This window comes from Manacus candei, unplaced genomic scaffold, assembly GCF_025592945.1.
Source record: "Manacus candei isolate 608988 ecotype Guabito, Panama unplaced genomic scaffold, ASM2559294v1 h1tg000044l, whole genome shotgun sequence".
In the NCBI taxonomy this organism is placed as follows: domain Eukaryota; kingdom Metazoa; phylum Chordata; class Aves; order Passeriformes; family Pipridae; genus Manacus; species Manacus candei.
The window spans coordinates 1,143,991-1,165,449 of NW_026138092.1; the positions used below are offsets into that span (position 1 = coordinate 1,143,991).

The 21,459-nt window shown below is 40.1% G+C and overlaps 1 protein-coding gene across 19 annotated transcripts in view; it reads right to left on the reverse strand.

The window, feature by feature from the left end:
• Positions 1–21,459, reverse strand: part of ADGRL2 (adhesion G protein-coupled receptor L2) — a 373,303-nt gene that overhangs the window by 104,203 nt on the left and 247,641 nt on the right. For all 19 annotated transcript variants that reach the window (XM_051795993.1, XM_051795994.1, XM_051795997.1 and 16 more), the window contains one exon: positions 19,022–19,194. In XM_051795993.1, the coding sequence (XP_051651953.1) occupies positions 19,022–19,094 (73 nt within the window). In that variant the 5' untranslated portion in view covers positions 19,095–19,194. The remainder of the gene's footprint in view (positions 1–19,021; positions 19,195–21,459) is intronic.

The following is a 21,459-nucleotide window of genomic DNA, read 5'->3' on the forward strand; positions in this document are numbered from 1 at the left end:
GTCAAGTGAAGAGTAATGAGACAACTTAATTCTTTTGTATTTTGATAGAGGTAGCTATGCCTAGAAATTGCAGTTAAAATTTCTGGCAAGAAATTTTCACTCCTGTGACTTAGATCCAAGTCCCAACAAGCACCTAGGCTGATGGAACTGAGATAACTCACAGATCAAGTTTCTGGGTTAAATTAATACATCCCTCTAGAACTCACTTTAGGCTGAGTAAGGTGAACTGAATTTCATTAAGAAAATCTGGAAAGTGCTGTTTGAATTGGCAAGGAAATGGGGAAGGATGGTGGGAGGCAGAGACCAGCAGCTGAACACATCTGCAGCCTAAACTCCAAACCTTTCTAGAAATCCACAATCCTACTGGGTGAAGGGAGACAAAAAAAAGGTACAAGAACAGGAGCTAAAGAAAGCTCTCTCATCCAGACTGGCCACTAAACCAACACTGACTTGAACGTTTTGATGCTTCTGGGAGACTAAGAATTGCCCCAAAGGGAAACACTGCAAAAGAAACAGATTAACAAGACATGAGTTCTAAAAAGTTTTGTATTGTTTTCCTCTTTTAATTGCAGACAAGCCAGAAACAGAGAACAACAGCTGAAGGGGAAATGAGAGAGAAAATGAAACTCCTGCAGCTGATGAGGAATTGAGAGGGTTCTGATCTTTCACGAGATTATTCCAGCTAACAACCCAGCTCAGGCAGATCCAAGAGACATGCTAGCATTCTACACACATACCACCTTGCTCCTTCAGAGCATCAACAATGTGGAAAACAAACATTACAGACTAATATTTTAATTGCAGTACTGATTCAGTTGGTTTTACTCTTTGTTTAAAAGCATATTGTGTTCATATGGCTAAATGTGTGTGCCTGTTTTGCATCAACCCCACTCAAGCACAGCACTGTGGAGAAACCTGGAGTGGGTGACCAAAGGCTTTTCTCCCTCAGGCACCTTCCAAATATTCCAAACCTCGCAAAAACGAGCTAGAAAAACAGAACAATATTTGTTTTTCATTATTTTGCTGTTCCATGCGAGAAACTGCATGTTACTCATTACAATTATGTTTGGGCTGAGAGGCTGCAGCTTTTCCTGCATAAGAAGTATTTTCTCCCTCCCACCCTGCAGGAACACCCTCCCTTGCTGCAATCTGCCTCCTGCCAAGGGGGGCCCCTCACTGCCCGTGGGGATCAGCTGGGGGATCATCTTCCTCAGCCTGGCACTCCCAATCCCACTCCAGGCTGATGCCAGCAATTCCACAGGAGACACTTCCCACTGCTGTTGGTCCCATGTCCTGGACACTCCCTGCACATGTTAGGTAAGTAAACATTTCTAAAAACCGAGGAGTGGGATTGGAAAACTGGAAAAAGTAAAATAGGAAAGCCAAAATGTAGAGCTTGCTTCCCAAGGAAACCCTTCCCAGCTCCTGCACTGTGTAGGTTCACTGGCAGGTTTTCGAGCTCCTCCTTTACCCACAGCTCACTTGCTTCAGAGAGTTACTCCCAGCTACATTTCCTCTGTTCCTTTGTTAAAGATGGAGTCCCCCCAGGGCTGCTCACAGCACTTGCTTAGGGCTACTTTCCTCTCCCTGCCATCAAAACTCTCCTGTTAGGCATCTCTGCCTTTCACAATTTCCAGCACCAGTCGTATCAAATACAGCCGTGGAAATTTGTACTTTTTCCCTTCTGCTTTCTGGAGTAAAAATTCATTTAAAAAAACCCACAATTAAGTAGGACATCACTCTTCTTGAACTAGGGCATCATGTTTCATTCCAGTGAGATTCGAGATGGACTATAATGTACAACTCCAGATTATAAATCTCATATTTACAAGTATTCAGCATATACACAATTTACTTATTACTTAATGCCTCTTCTTAGTGCTTTGTTAATATCTCCAGTGCCTGTCCATCACTGTTTCACATCCCTCTGGAAGCCCTGTCGCTGCACAGTGAAAACAGTAAACAAAACAAATCTGCAATTCTGCCACCGTTGTAACAACCGATTTCTTTGTTCACATTCAGATCCATTTAAGCTCCAACAACAGAAAATACACCATGTCAGAAGGTGAAGGAATGCAGCCTGTGTTTCCTAAAACAGCAGCCCCACTGCCTCCTGTGTGAGCCGAGCCTCTCCTGCCCGACAGCACAACCTGTGCCCACACCAAGAGCCAGGCCCTGGCACCAACTGTGCCATGGGAATAATAAAATCACAGGGAAATACTGGAGAGCACTGACAACCCTATTTTGAAACAGGACTGAACTGCACAATACTGTGCTTAAACACTTCTTGGCTGTTGGCAGAACAAAGGAGATTACAGGTCGAGCGTAGGAAATACCAGTATGGTGGAAACAATGGAAGAGTTTATTTCTGCAGCTCAACCTCCATCTCCCTCTATGTGTTCTTCAAAATAGTCTGAATGTTATAAAGCTGAAGACCAAAAAGAAAGTATAAAGCCAAAAGAAACGTGCATTGTAGCAAAAAAACTGGAAAAAAACAAACCCATCCTTCAAATACTCATTATATTGTAGTTAGGAGACATAACACAGTATAGTACTGAAGACAAAGAGTAAATTTAAATTACAGGACATAGAAATTCAATTTGCTTGATATGATGAGACTGAAATTTTATTTAATCTTTTCCTCAAGAACTACTTTTTAATATATGATGTCATAAACACTACTCTTACAATCACTTCCTTTTTTTCCAATATTTCACTGAGAATATTTCCCACTTTTTTGTATTATGAGTTTTGGAAAGGAGTGAAAAAAATCATGGTTTTGTGCAAGTGTCCACTTTTCCTTGAATTCGGTTTATTTCTACATGATCAATCCCTGCTGAGCTCATAAATCTCACAGTAAAACTTGTGAAACTGCTACAATAAATATCAGAAAGACAAGATATGAGAAATGGCTGATCTGACTTTCTGCTCAGGCTATTTCAGGAGGAACAGATCAGCTTCCCAGATGTCTATTCATGCCTGGACTGGGAAAGCCATTATCATGAAAATCAGAGTTAAAAGGTTTGGGGCCTTACCTGGCCTGGAGGTATTCTCTGAAAAACCTGTTTTTCCTGGTCTGGGAGTCACCTAAAGAACTGACCCCTTGAACAAGGTAAATGAGTTCTTCAGAGGCCTGGAATAAATTCCTAGGCTCAAGATGTTATTTGGTCTTTGCTAGTTACCCCCTTCCTTTGGGCTAATGCACTTTAGCAGGAACAAGAGCTGGAAAACACCACTACAGATGTAGGATAGTTTTCCACCTGTAAGATGCAAAGAGGTGTGTATATATATATATATTTATAACTATCCTTTTGCTACCTGCTGAGTTTTTAGTCAAAACTCTCCAACTATGAATATATATTTTAAGCAACAAATGCCAGAGGAAATGACTTGACAGTAGGTGAATTAATTTATTTTTTAAATAAGGTTTCCTTTAGAATCCTTAGTTTGAGAGGAAAGGACTTCTGAATGGTCGCTGGAGGCTTCCAGTGTTTACTCCCTCTGTATTTTAGGGCAATTAACCTGACCTTTCATCACATGATTTATTCCCTTAATAAAATAAAGAAGTGTTAACACCACAACACTGGAAGTGTTCATAAAATGCCCTGAGCTACACTCGACTGACACCTTCCCAAGCTTTCAAGACACCCTTTTTCCTTTGTTAAATTTCCTGCCATTTTTTCTTGCCCCCCCCCCCCATTAAGAAATTTACTTAGAACCAGTCTGCTCATATCAGACCAGACTTTAGCAGGAGGTGGATAAAACTCAATGGATGCACATGGCTATTCTCTTCCACTATCAAAATAACATTTTCTTCTCCAGAAACTTCCGTGAAAGGCAGAGGAGCAGGGAAGAGGAATGTTCCAGCTCACAGGTTGGTGGGAATGCAGGGGAAGGTTCCTGAGCTCCAAGTTTCTGTGCAGGTCCCAGTTCAGCCACCCTGCCCCTGCAGCCAAGCTGTCCCTGCTCATCCCCAAACACCCTCCCAGGGCAGGATGAACACAGCAGGGGATGAACACAGCCAAGGCAACAGCAAAGGAAACCAGCATTAACTCACTGGGATCTGCACATGAAATAGAGGTGACCTAACTTTGATTAGTCTTTCTAATCTAAGCAAAGGCAGAGAGAAACTCAGCCATTTATAAGGAAGCATTTCTCAGGTAAGTGAGAATTCTTATCAAGGGCTGTATTTTTAAGGTGTCTGAAGCACCTTATTTTCCCTGATGGAAACCCAAGTGAGGCACCCAGCACCTTCAGGAACACACACAGCTGTCAGCTTTGCCTCGTGTATTAGCTGAAGTTATTACCCCCATCAGTTTTACTCCTACTCAAAGTGATAATGAAATGGCAATTTTTTCTAGCTGTTGAAATACAATCTCCTTGTTTTCTTGCAGTAACACTGCAAACCAAACAGGTTACAGAAGAAATGAAAGAGATGAAGACAGAGATATGCAGGTATTTGCACAGAACCATACAGGAATTAACCTTGGAAATAACCCAGGATCCTTTAAAACAGGCTTTGGGATCAATACTGATGTTTTTTGAACACACTTAAGACCACTATTTTTAAACACAAATTATCATACAGCAGGATGAGCTCCACATGAGTACGTCAAGAGACAGTGGGAGTCATTTTCAAGCTAGATTAAAAAAAATCTTGTTCATTTGCTAGACCCTGTAATTATCAATTAACTATGTATTAAAATATTTATTAACTCTTCATGATTGGTTTTAAAGAGTGCATCATTAGTAACTAAATCTTCTTCACCAAGATTCCAAACTCTAGTACTGCCATCGATCAGGCTTTTTTCCTTTGGATTGTTTTTTGTGGGCTTTTTTTCCTTGCTTTTGTTTGTTAGGTGGGGGGTGCTTCTTCTGTAATTAACAAGTTGCTGTATTACACCTCCAGAGTGCTAGTAAATATTAACTTGCAAACTAAAGGCACGAAATAAAAACAAGTGTGAAGGTGCAACTACTAATAAAATTGTCTTGGGCATGTACGTGTATAAACACATACATGCCCAACACAATTTTTATATATATCTATATACAGATATATATATATATACCTGAGATGCTCAAGTGAACATCATGAATTTTAGGCTGCACAAAATGCCTGAGAACGAAAACTAGAACTCTTATGAGAAGTGTGGAAAAATGCAAGGAGAAATAAAGAAACAGATGTTGCACTTACTCATAGTAAGGAATGTATCTGTTCTACCCAGCATTAAAGAAATCTAAAGGGCCAACTGGATGACATCAGCGCTTCTGAAGTTTATTTGGATTCATTTTAATAAATATCAGGTAAAGGGAGGCATAATTTAGCTGTCTGAATTACTAGATTATGAATTAAATGGTTCTTTTTACCATTCTGTACTCAAACCACAGTTCTATTAAGCACAAGACTGTAATGTGAATTTTTAAAGAATGAGAAAATATTATCAGTACTGCAAGTGATTAAGTCTAGCCCAAAAGAACATGTAAGGCAAATGCTTCAGAAAGCCTGCCTTTTTGTGTAAGTGTCAGATCAAAGTGTTATTAGTAAAATGACATAATCCTGTTAAACTGGATCCTGGAAAAGGAATACTGAAAGGCAATTTAGACTCTACCGCTTCCTCAAACCACCACATTTTATTTATTTTAACTTGCAGGTCCTTGCAAAACTCTTACTGGCATGAACCTACTTTTCTTTCCACCGAAATCACAGGACAGGACAATCAGGTTTGTTATCAAAAAAACCTCAAACATAACAAACAAATGCACCCATTTCTCCTGGGCTGTGCAATAGGAGGCTTCTGCTTTTCACCGTGACAAATTTTACAAGGGCAGGGAAATTTCTGCAAATTTGTCTTCTGTTCTTCACTGAAGACTTAAAAAAAAAAGAAAGAGAAAAAAACCAAACCATAGGCAGATGGGTCGAGATTTCTCCCATGTTCTGCACCCTGTGCTGTCACCACAGGACCACCTGCAGTCCTGCACTGCCCAGAGAGGTGTTCTCAGAAACACCTGGGTAAGCTGTTTGCCCAAGGACTGTGTGCTGCAGATAAGGGGTAATTAGCAAATGAAACTATTCCTAGCACTCCTCCTTCAACATTAAAGTGCAGAGCTGCAGCAGCAAGCTGGCACCTGGTACAGGGAAATGCTAGATGTGATCATTTCAATTTACACATTCAGCACTACAGCCCATATGCTTGTCAATGTGAGAGTGTCAGTGATAACAGAGATACCCGAAGAAAATGCTCTGTTGAAATGCTGACATGAAGTTTTATGTATGGAACAGACCCTCTCCTCTGGACCATCTGTAACTCCTTCCTTTTCTCACGGGGCATGTGTTGGCCATAAAATCTTTTCATTAAAAAAAAAAATATAAAAAATTTAAGTTTGAGTTTAAAGAGAAAATTGTAAGCCCTTAAACATCCATAAACCAAGTTTATATATCGAAGTACCATCCATACAAGCACACTACTTGCTCAGCAAGAAGAAAAAACTGCTGAGCAGAAAAACTTTGCTGCAATTAGATATAGCAAAATTTATAACCGTGATGCAAAATTAAAGGAAAGTATCTGGCACTATGACTTGTATCACTGTATAAACTGGCAAAATATGACTGGTTTTGTTTTTCCATTCCTATGTTCTGAGCACATCTTAAACTCACAGGTGTTTTTTCCAAAATGCTTTGCAGTGATTTCATAACCAGAAATTTCTTAAGTACAACAAAAGTAGGAAGCTCCTTTTGTGTGAGAAGTGACGAGTTTGCTGAATTAGGTGACCAACTAAGGCTAAGAAAGACAATGCAGAGAAGCTGAATGATTTCCTCTGCACAGCTGAGGTTTGTGAGGTGGCCTTGATCAGCAGAAAAGGATGGTGGAGAGGGTGCAGGGAGAGGAACGGAATGACAAAGCTACAAGACAACAGCATTACTCATTATCATCCGTGAATGATCTGGAAATGGGGTAGAACTGAGAGAGAAATTCGCTCCATGATAATGTCTTTAAAATAAAGTTGACAAAAGACAAGGAGATTCATGATCGCAGTACTGCACTCCAAAACCTAAAAATACAACTTAGTTAAATACTTTTTTAATATCCTAAGCAATAAGTCAGGAAATATCTCCTGGTTCTCAGTGACAGTGGATAATTACGAAATGTCCACTGTAAGCAGGCTACTTTGTGCCTTTAAGTATTTTGACACCTTCCCCTGAAGCTTCCAGTACTGACTAGCACTGAGAGAAAGAGATATAATGAGGCAATTTCCATTCCTGTAAAAGTACACACCCTCCTAAAATACCCAAACTACCTGTGAAAGGGCTAGTTTTCTGGGAAGTGAACCCTTCGGAAAAATCTTGTTTCCCTCTTCAGGACAGAAATCGGACCCGACTCTGACATCTCCCCAGCCACGCCCTTCCAAAGACACACAGACAGTCCTCATATCCACACCTGGAAATCCTTGCAGACAATTTGGGATGCCCTTCACCATCCTCCTAACTAAATCAGGGAGATTCAGGCTGTGGACACTCTGACTTTAGACGACAGGGTCCCACAAAGGAACATTAATCACGTTAAGAGTCAAACTGGTACTAAATCCTGACACTTTTTAGACCCTCTTGAAAAGAAAATGCCCACTCAGCTGGCACAGTGGCTTCTCAAGCTTCAGTGGATGCACAGACCTCTGGATTTTTCATCTATTTTAGGGTGAAACACACTGACAGCTCCACCACGACCCACCTCTCTCCCACCTGTCCAGTGCCCAGGTGACAGGGTTCAGGTGACAGGGTTCAGGTGACATGGGGTTCAGGGAGGTGACTGGGGGAAACCCCTTCCTCAGAAAGACAGCCTGTCCCCTGCCAGTCCTGCTGCCAGGATCACTCCAGCACAGGGGTGCCAGAGAGCAGCCCTGGCAGGGCAAACATCCCCCTGCCCAGGGAGGGAGGGCACCCGAGCCTTGCCCCTGGCAGCCCTTCCAAGGCACGGCGCCTGCTGCAAACACCTTCTGATCATTAAATCTGAATTCCTTCCCCTGGCAAAGCAAACACCAGACGTGGAGAAGCTGTAACACATCTCCACATGCTCCAGAGACATTCCTAAATAACTTGTCAGCAGTACTAATTGAAAGTGTGCAGCGTTAATACGTTAACAGCAGACTTATTATCAAAAATATGCATTTGCCACAGAAAAATGGGATTTGTCACAGGGGAGGAAAGAGATACATGTGGATCTATTATTATGTAATTTTATTTTTAAGCATTTATTTGGGATCTCATTTAGAAATCCCCATTGCACATTTTAACCATATGCTTTGTAGGTGTTTCTTTTTTTTTCCCCTTTAAACAGCATCAAAGCCTTACATTGTCCTCACCAGAGGTACTTCAGGTTCTGATCTGCTAAGCACAACAAACACCGAAAACCACCGCAGTGCTTCTCCTGAAGTGTGTGAGAATAAGGTCTAGGTGTGTACTCCAGTGACAGGGGCAAAGCTGACAGCTCGAAAAGCAGATTTAATAGTTTAGGTTGCAGCCATGCTATTGTGTTGTCAGCAGAATAAGCACTCCTGTAACCTTCAATATTTTGGTTGAGGAAACAAAAAAAGTTGAGCTTGAAAAACAAAAGAAAACCAAAATTAAGCCTTCTAAGCCCAGGGAAGTTAGTGTACTATCATCAAAAGTGGACAGTCACCTATGCTGCAGATCTAATTTGGGAGGCATGACTTTACAAATGCTCAAAGAACAAAAATGAAATTTTAGCTGAGCATATTGTACACACTGTCAAAATATATATCTACATGCAAAAAAATACCTGGTTTTAAGCTCAAACTATGCAGGTAATTTTTTCAAAAATTAATTCCCAGTGAAGGGTTTATATTTGTGCAAGTAATACAAACAGGAATTGATTCCAGAGGCTTTTATTCCAGTACCTCCTTCACCTCTAATTCCCCCAGGTTATCTTAAGAATGTAGGATAATTCAGAACTATTTTCATGGAACAGCAATTCTAAATAAACAGGATATTGGAGATGAGAGCTGTACGTCTAAAAATGCTTTCATGTCTAAACCATGAAATATCATGCAGTAAACAGAGCATCTTTTAAATAGTTAACTAACATAAATATATTAAAGAGTCGTTTTAATAACAAATTTTTTAGTTAACAAGCTTCTAAGTAAAAGCCACCTCATGCAGACCAGGGTACCAAAAAAAACGTGCATTGTCTCTTTACAGAGCTCTTGTTAATACATACTCAGGAGAATCATGAGTGGGTAACTAACACCACACTATCAAGACATAAACATGTTGCAAAAAATTCTCAAAATCCTCAATAATGAGATTTCCCTGTGTTATTTCTTCACAGTGTCATTGGGAACAATTCATTGGCCCTTATCAGACAAGAGTTCCCATTTTCTATCTTTCCATTTTAACCTGCCTAATCAGTTGAACAAAAGTACTTTATGTAAAATGATTCCTTTAGTTGCCTTAGCTACAAATCCCTGCAGTATTGTATAATTGAAACCTACTCACGTAAGTTAGGAATAATTAGGACCCAAAATTAAGCCAAACACAAAGTTAATTCAAATAGTCAGCTGCTGTCATTTAAATGGTTACAGAGTTTTATTGTTGCTTAACATCTTTAAATGCTTCTAAATGCACTTTCCCTCCTCCCCCTGTTTCTATCTGACTCCTTACTCCAGGTGGAAACAGGATCAAGGGATAACATTTTGCTTAGGTCACAATCATCTATACCTTGACCAAAGATTTTCTGTGCTAAAGTTTGTCCCTACTGTTGTCACTAGATTTTTGCATTTTATTTTTTAATGAGCCCTATAGAAAAAGGAAATAAAGAGAATCAAAATAGATGAAGCTCTGAGGTAAATAAAGTCGGAATTACTGAGTCTGTTACAAATGGCATTAACATGATGACAAATTTCTAATAGCAAATATTCAGAAAGTCTCTCTTCATACTTAAAAAAACTTATTGTAAAAAGGAGGTAATATACAAATACAGTTAAAATGGATCCATGAAAAATCCAAGAGCTAGAAAATAATGCGTCAAAGAGGTAAGGTCAAATATCCTAACTGGAGTTGTTGTCAGCACTGGGTTAGGACCCTGTTGATTTGACAATGTGAAATTCAAAATAATGTATGCAGCAAATTAATTGCTATACCGTTATATATAAAACTTATAACAAAATAATTGCTATATTACTCCACTGCAGTGTGACTGGTAAAGGAAAGACTGCTGGTTAGATGTATTTCTCGACTTTCTGTCAGCACTTGGTTTACACTGCAGAACAAAACACTGTGTATCATCAATCCTTCAAAACAGTCTACACATGGATGACTTCCAGACTCTTGCATTGTGAATTTTTAAAAATGTACAGATGCCTTTTATAGATATGAAGATAGATATACAGATATGTATATCTTTACACTAGCACAAAGATTTAAAGTGTATAACTGATCAGGATTTAAAGTGAAGGCCTAAACCAAACAGTTTATGCATGATGTGCAATGCTGATATGTTTTGGGGTTTTCTCCAGCTGGTGCATTAATACATGAAGTGGTGCTTTGTGGACTCCATCCATCTTTATGGGTAATAATCCACATCACAAACCACCCGTTTGCCCTCTGGTCCTTTCCCTGCCTCACTCTTCATGCACACCAGTTTCAGCTGGTGCAAATTAAATGATGCAAAAGCATGAGCAGCAAACTGTTCAGGTTTGTTTACTAAAAGCATATTTATCTTAAGCCACTAGAAAGCACGATCAGTTCTCAGCCACAAACCCACATTTTTCCAATAGACTTTCAATGGTGCAGAATAAAAAACAACTTAATTCTTAAAGTAACGATTTGTAATTATTGAAAAAGGCAAAATATTAAAGGCAATCCAATATGTCAGAGAAAAGAACTGGGGCAGCTCAATAAGAGAAATTAATATGAAATACTTTGGAAGGCAGAGCAAGTCACATGCACAGACAAACAGGAGCAGCAGCAGCAGCCAAATCTGACTGAAGCTCATTCAGAAGATGGTTAAAACAGAAGTGATACGAAATAGCACTGAAGTCTGTAAAAGGCAAACATTCCTCATTGCTTTTACAAGTAAAAATGCAGCACACAAGCAAATCTGGCTTCAGTGTCAACTTCCTCTCAGGTTTCCTAAATGAATTACTGAATTCAAATTTAACAGGAAAACTGCTCGAACAGCACCTCGCATTAATTGTACTTTCTGCTGGAACGGAACAAAACTACCTAATTCCTGAGAGAGATCTCACAATCCCTGACAAGGGAGAACACAAAAGGCAGTTTTCCTTCCATCCTCAAGATCCCTCATAAAACTCACCGAGTGCTGTATCCAACAACTGAAAGTTCTGTGGTCCCCCTGGGTTTCTCACATGTATGGGTTGCTCAGGCAACAGATGAAAAAAAATTCATTTTGCTTCCCAACTAGTCTCCCCCACACATCTTTTATGCACTGAGACAACATCAGGGATTATTATACTAGTATAAATTGAGAAAACAAAAAGAATGAGACACTCCCAACCGCCTGGACTGGGCCAAGCTCAGAGGGAAGAACCAGGGAATCTGCCCTGCCACTGCCACCACCCTCATGCACATTTACAGAGTGGGACAGGGATGAATTGTGTCCCTGACTGAGAGAAGGAGCCATAAACTGAGCTAACATTTGTACAACTCTATTTCTTTATACTTCAAAAGAAAGCAAGGAGATAGAGATTACAGAAACACAAAGAGCTGCGGCACAATTGGGTTTTGAAAGCCAGTGAAGTAGTTCAAGACTCTTTGTGGAAGGGCAGAAATTTGGGACACCTTAAGCAAAAGGATTTTTTCAGCTCCTACCTATAAGAAAGAACTGCATATTCAATTTATCATACTGTGCCTGTGGATTTCAGGTATGGCTCATTTACAGTCACCCATGCAAAATACACCCTCCGTTAAAAATGTAAAAAATGTAGTAATCCTGAAAAAAACCTGAATTGTGATTGGAAAAGTATCCAGCATTCCTGAGCCTCATTCAAAACCCCAATCCAAACATAATAAACAAACGACAACAAAAAAAAAAAAGACAATGAGAAGGAGCAACTATGTTCTTCCAAACAACCAACATTAATGAGTAAATATGACACTAATTAACCACTGCAAAAGGCCAGAGAGTTTTTAAGCGTCTCTTCCACGCTTTAAGGAGCTTCTACATTATGAAGTGCATTTATGTCAAGAGTATGGATGGACAAGCCAAGAACTTCTCTCTGTGAATGGTTTCATCTCCTCTTCCTCATGTAACACAGCCTGGAACGCTCCCACAAACACACATGAAACATAAATTAGTGTTTGCACGAGTCCTTTTTGTGCAGTGCTCTCATTCTACACACACTTCCCGCTACTGAGACATCTGCACAACACACAATTAGCACAAACTCTATTACCTTCTGTGCCATTGACTCACAGAGGCAGACCATGAGCATCAATGGATCTACTTGCAAGTATAAAACCCATTATGTGCCTGTAGAACTTAGCAACAAATATTAAATCTAAAATCATTATACTTTATGATAATTTTTATAATCTGATCATAAGGACACTAAATGCAATAAGAAAGCCAGTGCTGAGGCATTCATTGATATCAGATGCTTCAGGCAGTTATATTTCCATTATACACTATGACCTGCAAGTACAATATAAAGACAATGTTGTTAAAACTATATAAAAAACCTTGTTACTAAGACAAGCAGTATTCTTCCACTCGACAAAAAACAGGAATGAAAAATAATTCAACATTTTTAAAATACAACTTCTTACTAAAAAATAAATTCCTGTAATTTTCCATATGTAGTAACAGAATACTAATGAAGCCTATTTGTTTTGTTTTTTTTTTTTTTTTTAAAGACATGTATGTCCAAATTCTGCTACTGTGTTCTTGGAAAGGTACCTTATCATAATGAACTAATCTAAAACATACTCTGATTTATATTTAACAAAAGAAAAGCCCCTGAGGCGACGATGTCAGTGCAGCTGAAGGATAAGTGAGTCCCCTCTCCCTGCAGTGGTCACTGCCTTGCCCACTGAGACCCCTCAAGGTTACAGCAACTACAGACAGTAACTCAAGTAGCAGCTTAGAGGCCTCTGAAAATAGAGCATCTGCCCTTAGCACAGCACACTTCACTTCTATCATTCTAAACATTACAGGGCTCTTCTCTTCTTCTCAGTAGAGCTTGGGAATATGCAAAATCTCCACTCAGAAAGGAGAATGTTTTTCAGCAACTGAGAAGATAACGTATCAGAAGAGTAATACTATTACTCATCTCATAGTAATTATGCATTTATACTCTCTGCTTAAATGTTAAGACTCTTACATTAACACTTCCTAGCAAACTCTCATTTAAATGTTAGTACAGTATTTAAAATGGTTCTTCCTGCATTTTTCTACATGGCTCTTCTACATTTTAAAATAGTGGTGGGTTTGCTTTGGTTTCAAAAATGTAATGTTAGAGAATAGAATCCTGCAGACCTCACTGCTTGGGGAATATATAAAGGGATATTCACTGCCAGCATGTTAAAGTATCTCTGGATTTTCCGGGCAGTCTGTCTGTCTCTATTACCTGGAAATGCAATTGAAAACTGTAACATTCTTCTTAAAGAAGAAGTTTGGTCTTGCTTTACAGCAATTTCCTTTTCAGAAAACGTGCTGGGCCTACATCTCCCTCAGTAAAGGAAAAAGAGATGTCCCAGATCAGTAAGCACCAGCATGTCCCATGGAAAAACGGCACAGTCTGCCAGGACAGAAAACAGGACCCAGTGCTGCAGCTGCTTTCTGCAGAAACCCAATTGCTCCCTTCACACAGATCTTAAATCTGCATAACCTGCATTAACCAACTGAGAAAAAAACATTTGCTAAAGAATCATGAAACACATCAGGTACACACGACATAAATGAGGATTATCAGAGTGACCCTCCAAAGGGTGAACAACAACTGCCTGCCCTGGGCTGGGTGTGCTCAGGGATGCTTTGCAAACTCTGTCAGCCGAGTAGTTCCTACTAACTGGGTGCTTCACAGAGCTCCCACTGTGATAAATTCCCTGGCTAGAAATTAAACTGGTGCTCCTGTTTGCTCTTGCATGACTCCATAATGGATTTCGCTCCTTGCAGAACCTAAATCCGCTAATTAACAGAAGTTGATTTCTACTCAAGTCCAGGGTACAAGTTTGGTTTTTTTTTTAATTTCTATACTGAGCAAAACCCTACTAATACCTCCTAACAAATGTGCAGGAAAACTGATGTGCTTTTACAGTTTGTTCAGTACCTGTGGCCTATGCCTTAGACACTCCATGTCTGAGTGGCTTGACAGGAAGCTGAGGATCTGAAGCAATACACTAAAATAGCAAATATCTTTCTAGTGGCCCAACTTCCTTTATCTGTATTTATTATGCCTTTTCTTTAGTAAATGCTCTAACATTGAACATGCACTTAAAACTGCTTCCAATTTAACACTCAGCCCTTTGGCTGGCATAACTGGAATTTATAAGAAAATATCTTTCTCAGTGTAATGTTCATTAAAACAAACATTCAGAGGCAAAGACAGGCTGGATTTCTTTACAAACATTAATTCCATTTAGGAAAACAGAATTAAATAGATAATGTAAGCATGATGCTTCTTCCTTTGGACAAAGCATAGATAATAATTCATAAGAAAATGAATTAAAATTGTATTAAGCCTTGATTAAAATAGAATGTAGGCAAAGAAAATTATTTCAGTGCTTCCCAAGCATTTGTGCTTTTCAAGCAGCAGAAGAGAATGAAAACAAACAGCATCAAAAGCTAGTCAAAAAGGTGGACTTTGCAAGCAAGATAAACCTTAAAATATCGAAACCTGCACAGTCCAAAAACCAATCTTCACCAGACTGTTTAGCTCTGACATCTTTTTTTCATATGCATATTAGTGTATCTGTCTTAACTTGCTTGAAGAGAAACCAATAATATGTATAATAAGCTTTCTACTCTGCTTTGCTATGGAAACAAGGCATGTGTGATCTCACTCTCTGACTTTCTGTATTTTCTCAGATAATTTTTAACTTGTTGGATGATTTCAGCTAATTAAGAAGGGGGGGAAGAAGAGAAGAGAAAAAAAAAAAAGAAGTGGTGTCAAAAGTAATTAATTTCCTGAAGTTTGTATAAAACAGGTAAGTAAAGGTGCAGGACTCAACTGCAAGGGACCCAGAGGGGCACGAACCTCGTCCTGTGAGGGCAGAGAGCCACGATGGGCATGGGCTCCCATGGGCATGGGATTCCATGGACACAGGGCTCTGATGGACACGGGGCTCCCATGGACACGGAGATCCCCATGGGCACAGGGCTCTGATGGACACGGGATCCCATGGACACAGGGTTCCTGTGGACACGGGGCTCTCATGGACATGGCATCCCACAGGCACGGGATCCCATGGACAAGGGGCTCCCCATGGACACGGGATCCCATGGACAGGAGGCTCCCCGTGGACACGGGATCCCATGGACAGGAGGCTCCCCGTGGACACGGGATCCCATGGACAGGAGGCTCCCCGTGGACACGGGATCCCATGGACAGGAGGCTCCCCGTGGACACGGGATCTCATGGACAGGAGGCTCCCCATGGACACGGGATCCCATGGACAGGAGGCTCCCCGTGGACACGGGATCTCATGGACAGGAGGCTCCCCATGGACACGGGATCCCATGGATGTGGGGGCTCCCCACGGACACGGGGCTCCGGCACAGCCCTGGAGGGATGTCCCTCTGCCCCGAGGCACAGGGCAGGACTCCCACAGCTCCTGCCCACGTCCAAACCAAAGCCCTTCCCAAGGCAGTCCTTTCAGCCTGCCTTTCTCAACAGAACCGTAGCAGAATATGCTACACACAGCCTATAGCAGGATATTCTAGGTAAAGGGGGCAGAAAAATGCTTTCAGAAATGACATTAATATTCAAGCTCATGACTTGAGCTCTTCATTCCTTTTTCCTCTCATCTTTTCCTCATTTAGGGCTGCAACGCTTGCTGTTGACGGCAGTAACAACATTTTTCAACCCTGGGCACAACAATATTGACCTGCTGTTGATCAGATCTATCAGCAGTGTATGATAACTCAGTGTGCTTTTCCCCTCCAGCTGCCGGCACTTGTCTGTTCCAGGTGCATTTTAACTGAAGGAAGGGACTGCTTCAAAAGCAATCCCATCTGGACTGCACAGCCAGGAAAAACAAAGCAAACCCAAGACCTTTTTAACTGAAGATATGATTCCTGTCTGGATAGGCAGCAGTAAAATAAAATTACAGCCTTCGTATAACTGTGCCTGCTTGCTAATTCCCTGGTGAGTTAAAGTTGGGGCTCTGTGAGAGTAATGAAGCCTCTTCTTGATTGGAAAATGTTTCATTACACGAACAAATGAATCACTTGTCCACACCCAGGGTCTCCCCCCTCCCTTCTCTCCATTTAGCTGTACAGAAACATTAAAATGTAACAGCAGGGCACTCGGCCAGGTTTTATCTCCCCCACGAACTGCAACAACCCGCACGTACACACAAGATTCTATAAAAAACCCATCAGTTCCAAGCAAGAGAATTAAAGATTTTCTTATTTCTACCAAAAGTTAGATGCTCTTATTTTAACCTTTGTTCATGTTCGTACTTCCAGGCATGAAGTGCTACTAAAGCATGTTATACTTGGCATCTCTTATTACTGAAGCAGAAGGCAATGTAATCTTGTGAGAAAGTGTAATAATGCAGTATTCATTTTGCTTCTGTGGCTGGAAGCCAACTCTATATTAATATTCATTTCCAGTATACAGAGCCACAGTATTTCATTTATTTTAAGAATTTACAATTAATTTGGTATGATTCTGTTATCTGCTCCCAATTTCCTTTCCTGTTTCTTTTAGCTGAAAAAGCAGCTCTTGTACAGACTTTAAAAAAGTAAATTCACAACTGAAGCATCAGAAGATTGCTACTGGCTACTACAAGCAAGAAAAACAGGGACAGAACAGAATGGACTTGAAATATTACAGATGACAATGAAAATTAACTATCTGCAAATAGCAAAAATTCAATCTGCAGAAGTTCTGAGTTGACTATTTCCTTTCCAAACTCAGCAGATAAAACACTCTTTCACAGCATGCTGTTTGCAACTTTAACCAAATCACAGAAAGTTGTCTGCTCTTCCTTTCTCATTTCAAATGTTTTCAACCACCACACAGCATTAAACTGCAAGTGCCTGAATCTTTGTGAAATGCACTAAATATACGGATTTGAAACAACTGCAATAATTAAAAAAAATTCCTTAGTATTTTAAAACTTCAGAAGAAAAACCACCATAGATGTCTCTACTACATAGGTGTCTACACCTTTGGTTTCAACCAGTGCAACCACTTTTGCAACGCAAGGGCCTTTAGAATTAACCCCAGTTATGACCAAACCAGCCAGTCATAAGGTTTGGAATTCCAGTCTCCTAATCCACGTTCACCTTTCTTACCTAGGAGAGAGGCTGAAAAGCGTTTTACCTTCCAGCTGTCCGTCCCTACCTTCCTCTAAAAGTAAGATTATAGCCAAGCCCCCAGACCCGACTGACAGGGAGAACACAGTCAGTACAACTGCCCCAGGCCAGGGATCCCAGCAGAGATGGAACCACCCCAGAGCTGCAGCACACCCTGGGAAATGCCAGTCTTCTAACACATCCTGGCAATATTTGAGGAGAGGGCAGGAAGGGGTAACTGCCTGTGAAAGCTGTTTGAGCTCAGTGAGATTTCCTCGAGCTCAGACCCTCTGTGAAGGCTCCGAGGACTGTCCCTGGTAGATGTGTGTGTGTGTTCACACATCCACATGGACAACTCACTGCAGCAGAGCTCGTCTGCCAGCACAACACACAGCCCCAGCCATGGCAGTCTGGAATTGAAGCTCAGGAAATGACACAGTGAGCGTGGAACACTGCAGATTTCAATTTTTAATCTTGGGGTTTGCTATTTTTGGGGATTAGTTATTTATAAAGATTTCAGAAAGAAGAGTGGAGGAGGCAGAGTAGCTTTCCTGAAGTATTTCTGAAAATCTAGCCTTAAAATTCAAAGAATTTTGATAGGGTAAAGAATGTATCTGCTTTAAAAGCCGGTGAGATCACACCACAGATGCACCAAGGAAGCCTATACATTACATACCAATTACTGAATAATGTGAGATGCTATTTTATTACTAAACAAATTTTTTCACCTGCAATCTAGTCAATCAAAAAGCTTACACCCAGAAATACCCTCAAGTTCTAGAAGAATATTTGCAATTAAGAATTCATAAACCATGTTTTCCTGTTCATTCGTGTTTCTCTGTTTATTAAAAGGGCCACAAGAACAGCTGGGGAGACAGACTAACTGGATAAAGTAAAGTTTATGAAGAAAAACAGAACAAAGAATAGGTACTGCAACTTTTTAAAAAAATTCTTTTCCTTCCTCATCTCTTTGATTTAAGAGCTATTTTAAACACATTTGATAGCAGTGAAGTATTTTTCCCTTTTCTAAAAAAAGTAAGAATATTTTCAAGCAGATGTTATTTTTGTATGAACTTTGAAGTTTTATTTCCTGAAATTTAACTTGCATAGTTCTAATATTAATGAAGTGTTTGCCATTTCATTTTCATCAAGCCAAATTAGAAAAGTAAAACAGGTATTTCATTTTCAATGTTTAGTTGTTTTATATCACGTTTAACATATCTATACATTCCTACTAAATTGTTGTGCAATGAAAATAGAAAAAGGAAGAATCCAAAAATAAGGCACCTACTAATCAAGGATATTAATACCGTCACTTCAGTTTAAACATATGACACTATCAAAACCAAAAAATATCTTTTCTTTTTTTTTTCATTAAAAAAAGGACAGTTTGAGTCTCATAAATTAATATATGCTATAAATACATTTAGTTTGACATCCTCAAACTTCAAGTGATCTGACAGAAATTAACGTACAGTCCATTTAACTCATCTGCAAACTCAAGTAAAAAATAAACTAAAGCTTACCTTCAGTACACTGCAGGAAGCTGACAAGGAGCAGAAACCAAAAACTTCTCATTCTGCAGCCAGAAGACACCATTATTGATCCCTGTAAGAATTTTCTTTGTATTCCTTAATGAATCCAGTTATAAAAGCCCAGCATCATCGAAACCAGTGGCCTGCATTATTCATCTTCATACCTGGAGCAGCAGAAGATTTGGAAGAAAAAGAGAAAAAAAATTCCATCACTAACTGAACACCAATAATTCAGAATATCAAATTTTACTCGACACAAACTGGAAATTTTTAGTAAAACTGACAGAACACCTGCACTGTATCTGGGAATTCAGCAGGTTTGTGGGATGTAATCTCTCAAGGTCAGTGAACACTAAACAGAATGCCAAATAATGATACAAGTTAGAGTTCAAAGTGTGAATGTTATTGATGTACTTGCAGTAAGACACATTAAAAAAACCCAACAGGAGAACGTTTCCTCTGAATATAAGAAACTGGATGTGCAGATGGGTAAGCGAAGCTTTTCCCACTGCCCAAATCTGACACAACCTGCATTCCTCTACCTCCAAGAACCACAGTAAAATTGAATGTAGGGCACTGCCATATTTCTCAGAGATTAGAAACATGGAGTGGCTGAGAACAACAGGAAGGTGTGCAGGTCTGCTCCCTGCCATGGCTCCAGCACTCCACACAGGTTCCCTCCTTGGATGAGAGAGGCAGGAACAGCAACTCTGCTGACAAAGTTCCCTGTTTGGTGAGGAAGGCTCTTCACACGACTTTAGTTATCTCTATTTCTACCCAATAAACACCTTCAGAGAAAAGGGAGTCAACATAATGGATCAGACTCTCCTGTCCTTAGCCTTGAACAAGACTTGTCTCCTACTGAGAAATATGAACTGAACTGCTCCTGTAAACGATGAAGAATTCTTAGAGCTATCATTTGCATTTGAAAAATATAATTACACTGATAGAGTGCAGTAGCTGTGATAGAAGATTTGACAGCAGAGTGCTCCCTTTCTCTAATGACTCCATTCTCTCACCAGCCAAATGAGTAACTACGTACATCCTCTCCCATATCTCACTGTATGAAGCAAGGTCATGCTTCAGCCCTGCCTATTAGACTTTGGGAAGCTAGAGAAAAATTAACATCCATAGAAAAACAAATTATTTCTAAGTAGAAAGCTGGCTCTACATATTACAGATACGTGAAACAACTCTGGAGAACAACTTTCTGAACACTGTGGCAATCACAGATGCAAAGAGCTGAGCCCGACGTCACACTGGTTTGGTCTCTCCAAGATGAATGAACAGGGCTGAGATATCTCAAATTAATGTTACTTTAAAACCATGTAACAATGACTCTGTAAAAATTTAAGTGGCAGGATCCAAGGGCCACTTATGATTCTCATGAGTACTGGAGCACGTTGAGGGCTTTAAAAATACATTTACCCTTTTGGCAAGGAGAACTGGAAAGGATGAAGCGCACAAAATGCCAGCTAAAGAAATGCTATGAACTGTAGATCATTTTCAGAAGTAGAAAGTGTAACACTTTTTATAACAGTCAATGTTAATCGATGATAAATTTCTTCCCTGAGCACACAAACAGCAACAAGACTGACACTCACTATTTTCCAGTAGGAGAGAGGGGTGGGAATTAACACCAAACATTACAGAACAATTTCTCCAGCTCTGAATGAAGGCAATGTAGCTGTGGAGATTATTAAACACGCGAGGAGGCTTCTTTACTTGGCTCCTCTTTAAGAGAAGTGAGGCATCCCCCTCACAACACCAACATGTTGGTGATTCCTCAGACCGGGAAATAACGAAAACTGACAGCTGAGGTCGAGTGATTATTTGTTTATTTATGCATAAAAATGAGCACTTCTTTCCATTTCCAACTCCAGACAGGTGCTTTTTAGTCGCAGGCACTTTGAGCCACACATATTTCAACAAGGAGCACGGACCAGCAAACAAAGCACTTCAGCACAGGACGGCCAGTGTGGCACTCCCTGGCACACACCCCTGTGCCCAGAGGGAAAAGGTGGGACCTTAATTTTCATGGTGATGCACCAGCTGCTACAGGACAACCCAGAAGTAGCCAGGAAGAGACAGTCACATTGTACCTCCAGATCTTTTGCACTGGGCTGAGAGTGTTTTGCAACCAAAAGCAAATAAATCTCAAAATCCACAAAGGATGCACTGCATTCAGCAGAAATTACAATTGCAAAGGAGCTCCTGCTGAGTAAAGAAGAAAAAAATGCCACCACGGTCTCTCTGAAAAAAAACCCTGGAGATAGTTCAGCTAAAAGCTTGGGAAGAGTTTGGATTAATTTTTCACCTGTAGCACCCAAAGGAAAAATCATAAAACTATTTCACACACACTACAGACTAATCAGCATAATTTCAGTAAGCAATCAGAATAATCCAAGAGAACAGATGACAAACAATAA